The sequence below is a fragment of the Carettochelys insculpta genome, chromosome 12 (genome assembly GCF_033958435.1).
Source record: "Carettochelys insculpta isolate YL-2023 chromosome 12, ASM3395843v1, whole genome shotgun sequence".
Taxonomy (NCBI): Eukaryota; Metazoa; Chordata; order Testudines; family Carettochelyidae; genus Carettochelys; species Carettochelys insculpta.
Window position 1 is genome coordinate 3,802,137 of NC_134148.1, and position 6,000 is coordinate 3,808,136.

Here is a 6,000-nt window from a genome sequence, read left to right on the forward strand (position 1 = left end):
CTGTTACCTTGGCTAGTGAATTCCTCAGGATGGAGGCTGCCCTTGTTGGAAGGGCCATGGCCCAAGCAGTGCACCTGACAGGAGTCTCAGCAGCAGCTGACAGTAAGAGGCTAACAGGGCCGTGAGCCTGTTATCCTGCTGGGTTAACTTGTAGGGTTTTTCGGGGGACGGGGAACTTCCCATTTCTCTGCTGCTCCTGTCCTGTAGAGTCCCAGCCCCCAGGCTCAGCTGTCAGTCCAGGTCCTCGTTCTCAGCTATTGATCATTGCTAAGATCTCTTGCTCTGACCCTCAGGCCATTTTAGCTACTGCGAACAACTAGAGCAGGCCAGGCTAGGCCCCAGGCGATAGCTCGAATCTGCTTCTGTTGCATATCCAGGAGTGATTCCTCTCTAAAGGAGGCTGCCGGTGTCCGGCAATGCAGAATGTCCTGTTATCGGGCCAAGGCTTTTGCAGCCCTTTCTCCAACCCCAGTCATCCCCATTCCCTGATGGGCCAGACAAGCCCAGGATCCCCCAGCTGGGAAGGCTTGGCTCTGAATTACACTTGTTGGGCTCACCCTGCTCCCCACTCCATGGACCTTGGAGCTGTAAGTCAGTCCTCAATCCTGCTGCTGGGAGCAAGAGACAGCAGCTGACTTTTCCAAGGAGCAGTATCTGAAGTCAAGGTTTCCCCAGGCTTGCCAGAGCAGGAGAAGACAGGCCTCCCTGGAAGAGGCCTGTGCCCCAATGCCCAAGCCCCAGGCTGGGAGACTCCAGGTTTTCTGCTCCCCACTGAGCATAAGGCATCACCTGGCAGACTGCCTAATGGGGCCTTCAGCTGGCCCAGTGCAAATCCCTCCAACAAGGAGCTTCCAGCAGTGGTATTTTCCTGCATCATTCGTGGCCCTTGGCTGCAGGAATGAGCTGATCCGCACTCCAGGTGCGTACCTGCACTGGCTGTGCCCATGGGACTCGTGCCGACTCGGAATCTCCTTTTGGAAAGAGGCGTCTGTTCTAGGAACAGCTCATTGCCCATGGGCAGCCTCTCCCCAGAGGGAATGTCCCAGGCCTGGGACCTCAAAACAGCCCTCAGGAAGGTCTGTGCAGCAGCATGGAGGGGTCTGGCTTTCCAGCACTTGGGCTGGAAATCCCCATCAGCACCACTGTACCCTCAATGCCCTCCTAGCACCCAGAGCTGCACAGCCCCTACTTGTAGAGCTTTCATCCAGCCCCAGCTGGCATGCCTGAGGTGCTCCCTGCTGCAGCCCCTAGCATGCCTTGTGGGCCAGCCAGCCCAGTGACTAGTATGAACCACTGGGCTCTAGCAGGCTTCTCACAAGCCACTGGCTGCAAGGGATTAGTTCTGAGTGAACACCTGGCAGGCTACAGCTCTAAACTTCAAGCAAGGCTGCCCCCTGGCTCTCTGCATGGAGCAGAGAAGAACTTACCGCTGCACTTCCGAGGCAGCCTCGTGTGCCTGGAGCTCCTCCTGTGGAGAAGGGCTCAGGCCACCTGGATGCAAACGTCCTCTCCTGGAGCGCTGCAGCCTGGCCCTTTGGAATGGATGATAGGGCACCTGCCTCATGCTGGAAGAGGCTCCCACGCGCTGAGCTCTACTCCTCCTTGGCACTGAGGCTGGCACCTTGCAGGGCTAGGCAGTGCCAGCAGCTAGCCAGTGAACAAGCATTTAACTAGAGGAATCCTCTAGCTTAAATCAGATCCACCCCCCCAGTGTGGGGAAGGCCTGCAGTACTGCTTCAGAGATGGACTGGATGTAAGGGACCTTCTGCTAGCCCCTCCTCCAGGAGGCCACCTCACTTGGGGGGGTAGAGGCCTGTGCGTTTGCATGGCTCTTCCCAGGCCAGGATTGTGGGCCCCCCCCTTTCCCCCATGGGGCTGGAGTTATCCACAGACTGTCTGCTGGGGAAGGCCCCAGAGGTGGGATTCTGGGGTAGTGTACAGAGGGAGCCCCCAGGAGGAGGCTGGGCAGGGCAGGCTTGGGAGATGGCCAGCCCAAGGCAGTGGGGTCAGTCACTTTGAGGTGACCTTCCCTATTTCCTGCAATGTCACTAGGTGTCCCCCTTCCCCAGGGTCCCCCCATATCAGGGTCCTGCATCCCCTGCTGTGCAGAAGCTTTGGGAGCACTGGCCAATGTCTAGCTGCCACCAGCCAGTGAGGATCATGGCTGCTCCAGGGCACCCCTCTGCTGTGCTGTGGATCTGGCCCCCTGGGGGGGACTCGGTCACCAGCACCTGTGTCCTGGTGATGCTTCTCCATGCACCTGTTATCCCTACTGGTGGGCCAGCAGCAAGTGGCTGACTGGGACTCTGTTCTCCCATCTTGCATGGGTTTATTTTACTCCTGGCCTCCCAGCAGCACCGAGCCATGGGCTGACTGGGTTTGGGGGCCTGCTGAGCGAAGGGGAGAGCAGCATGAGGGCCCAGTGAGCAGCTGTGCTAATGAGGTGGGGGGAATGTCCCATCTCGTACCAGCTATCTGCTCAAGCTGCTGCTTGTCTCTCCCATGCCTCTCTGGGCGGCAGGGCCTCGCACAGCAGGGGTGAGGCTGACACTGGGCCAGCATGGTCAGTGGGGGTGAGGGCACCAGGCTATGCAAGGACGCAGCAGCAAGTGACTTACTGGTGCCCTGTGCCAGGATCGCCAGTAGAACCACTGCAATGTAGCCTGCTGGGCCCTTCAGAAATGCACACGCTACCAGCAAGGATGATAGGGCACATCAGGCTGCTGCGTTGCTGCTCTTGGCTGGGGAGTCCTCCCTCCCTTCTGCCCGCGTGCTGGGGCTGGCTGCCAGGAGGAGGATCAGGATGTGAGCATTAGCTGCCTGCGTCTGGGCCCATGCAGAGGCTGAGTCCATGTTCTCTGAAGGGGGGCACGTGAATCCTCCTGGGGATGCAGCGCTGCTGGAGTGCGGGTGATGCTGTAATCCAATGGGCCCCAGCCAGGTGGGGCACTTAGCATCTTAGGTGTCTTCTTCCCTGCCAGCTGCTGCAGCCAGTCTCGTAATGAGCTCTGCCCCCCATGCCAGTCTCTCGCTGCTGTCAGATGTGACTGCCGTGCACTCCTCTGACGAGATCACCCATGGGGTCTGCTGGAGGCTCCCTGTGAGGGACGAGGGAGCCACCGTTCTCCCCAGCTCCCTGGGAGACATGGGTGATGTGAAAGGGCCTTTCACCCTAATGGTGTCTGAAGCTTTTTCACCCTTCTAGGGGAGTTTATTTGGGAAACCCTTACCAGGGTTCGTGCGTTACAGATCTAATCCATGGTGGGTTACACTCAGCGTCTTGAACCAAGTTTTCATTTTTTTCAGTGTGCTTGAAACCGGGATGAAGGTGGGGGCCTGTCCCACCTGCAGCTATTTGTGGGATGATCGCTTCTAAGCTCCTCCTTGAGCTGGTGTTGCTTGTACATGGCTTTTGCGGGGGGGGGTGTTCTCGTTGGGGCAGGGGGGGTTAACTCAGTAGTGTCCACATCCAGACATCTTCTAGATCTTTGGCTGTGCTCACCATTGGCTCCATCCCTAAAGGCAGATCTTGGGTGCTAAGTAGGGGAAGAGGCTCTGATAAGCCAAGAGGCATAAAATGGGATCTAGGCCTTCTGACTTAAGGGTTCTTGTGCAGCTGAGCTAGCTGGGGGTCTGGATTTCAGCTCACAGAGCAGCTTGCAGTTGCAATGGGAGGCTTGAAGCAGGTGCTCCAATGCATAACGTCCCAGTCAGAGACTGCCCTCCCCCAAGGGCTGCAGGGGACTGGGGATGACGGGTGCTCTCTCCCAGTCTCAGCAGGAGAGGTTTGTCACAGTGGTGAACGACTTTCTCTTCCAGATGCGCTGGTATCCTCCCTCTGAAGCTACCCAGCAAGGATGGAAGTCTCGTCAGTTTTGTTAGTTCTCAAGTAAGTATCTCTGCTTGGACGTGGGCCTGGCCCGGTGCTGCCATCTGGGTGCTTGCATGACGGCGCTCACATGAACCTCCGATGTATCGCTGGGGGCCAGGAGGGAAGCATCTCCACCGTGCTTGGCTGTGCAGCTATCAGGGCAGAGAGGCACTGATTCTCAATAGACTGAGCCCTCCTCCATCTTGCTTGGCTGCTGCAGGGAGTAGAGAAGCTGGGTTTCCCCAACCTGCCTTCTCCTGGGAATTGTGGGGCCCTCTCCCTCCCCGAGAGCAGGTGTGTGTGAACGCACTGACCTTGAGCCAAGGCATTCCTAGGGAACTTGGGTCTAACGCTGAATGAATGGTGGCCTGGGGGTGTTGCCCTGAGGGTCTGAATGTCAGCCCCCCTCACTAGGAGGGCCGCTGGTTTGGAGAACCCATGAGAAGCGAGTCGTTTGGGACCTACCAGAAGGCTTGTTTACCAGACCTCTTATCAAAAGCTACTCCTGGGCAGAGAGGCTTGGGCTTTGCTCCAGCACAGGTAAGTTACCCCAGCAGGGAGGAAGCGGTGTGGTGCACAGGGAGGGGGTGCCCCCTCTGCCTGGCACAGCAAGTGACTTACAGGTCACACTAAGGCTCACTCTTCCCTTGTGTTCCAGAGTGTGTCCTCTTGGCTTGTTCCCCTTGTCTCTCCATGGAGCGATTGTGCCAGGGATGGAGCAGCGGATCCCTCAAAAGCCATTCGGTTTGCGGATGCTCTGCAGTAACCTCAGACTTCTCCTGGTACGGAGTTGTGGGCTTCCCCGTTTAGACTGTGAATATGGTCCTACCAACCCAGCTCAGTGGACTGCATTCTGCCTGGCCTCCCCTCCCCTTCCCTCCCCTCCTAGCAGAGTGCCTGACTGAGTTTCTCCTCTCTGGCTCCCTGAGGCCTTGACGGAGAGACTTAATCCTGGTGGTAGCAGACAGGTACCTCCCAGCCAAGACACTGGTGCCAAACAAGACCCAGCAATACCCAGGCTGCCTTGCCCCCAACCTCCATGCAGCTCTGCTGAAGGAAATGAAAGACAATCAGTTCTGCATGTTTTTTCTGGCATGAATTTAAAACACTTTAACTGTGTATGTGTGTGTGTGTGTAAGTTTGTTCTAGCGTTTGTGTAACCATAGCAACAGGTCTTGGCCTAACTATTGATCTAGCAGTTTTTTTTCTTTTTTTCTTCCCCCATCTTGCTTCTGTGAACACTTGGCTTTTAAACATGCTATCCTGGTTTCACCCTCCCCAGCTGCCTCCCTGTTCCCCTTCTCCACCCTGACCAGGAGACCTGAAAAAAATGTACAATGCACTGGGTTTTTCTTCTCTGTTCTCTTTTTTTTTTTAAGTCAGGGTTTGTTATCTTTTCCTCCGACTTGGAGATTTTACAGCTGTTGTAGATCAACCTCCTTCTGCCCCCATCCTTCTGATTGGAGAGATTCAGTGTTGCCAAATCGGCTATCCTTATGGGAATTCAGAACAAAAAGTACGAGTATTTTTGTACTATGTGTAATAAGGAAATATTTATGCATCATGAATTTTTTGTGTGGTTTTTCGTGTGCAATTCAAGAAACTGTAATCCTGTAAGATAATGTTTAGTTTAAAAGCTTGAAAGAAAAGCTTTTTCCTGTAACAGTGGTTCAGTCGGGCGTAGTAAAGAAACTGTGCAATTTTTTTGTTTCTTTTATTTTAGCCTCTCATTGCTTGGTATTGAAGCGCTTACGTAGTCTATGCGACCATGGCTGTCTGTCTTGTGTTAAGACTTCTGAGAATAAGTTGCTAGAGAATTGCTGATCCTACGAGAATGTGAAACTGGATAATATATGAAATGCAAAAAATATATACCCAGAGCCTGCTGTGACTCCTTTTGGGTGTCTGGCTGTTTGTGGGGGGTTTTTTTTCTCTTCAGTTGAGCACTAGGAATTTCAAAGCCCTTTTCCCTGAGTAGAGCTGTGAGCCAGGCCTGTCCCAGGTAAGGAACACAAGGTAGAAGTGTCCCAGAGCACGGCCGTGGCAGGCTGGGGTGGGGGGTGGTGGAAACATGCACACGCTGGCAGGGCAGTCCCTGCTCGGGCCAGTTCGTACCCTCAACCAGGGAG

General features: G+C 55.1%; 1 protein-coding gene across 2 annotated transcripts in view; it reads left to right on the plus strand.

Moving 5' to 3' along the window:
• RBPMS2 (RNA binding protein, mRNA processing factor 2) overlaps nt 1–5,762 on the plus strand; it is a 46,179-nt gene extending 40,417 nt beyond the window's left edge. For both annotated transcript variants that reach the window (XR_012647098.1, XM_075006471.1), the window contains 2 exons: nt 3,820–3,889; nt 4,530–5,762. Coding sequence is in view for 1 of the 2 variants with exons in the window: in XM_075006471.1 (XP_074862572.1) it covers nt 3,820–3,882 (63 nt within the window). In the remaining variant the exon portion in view is untranslated. The remainder of the gene's footprint in view (nt 1–3,819; nt 3,890–4,529) is intronic.
• The last annotated feature ends 238 nt before the right edge of the window (nt 5,763–6,000 follow it).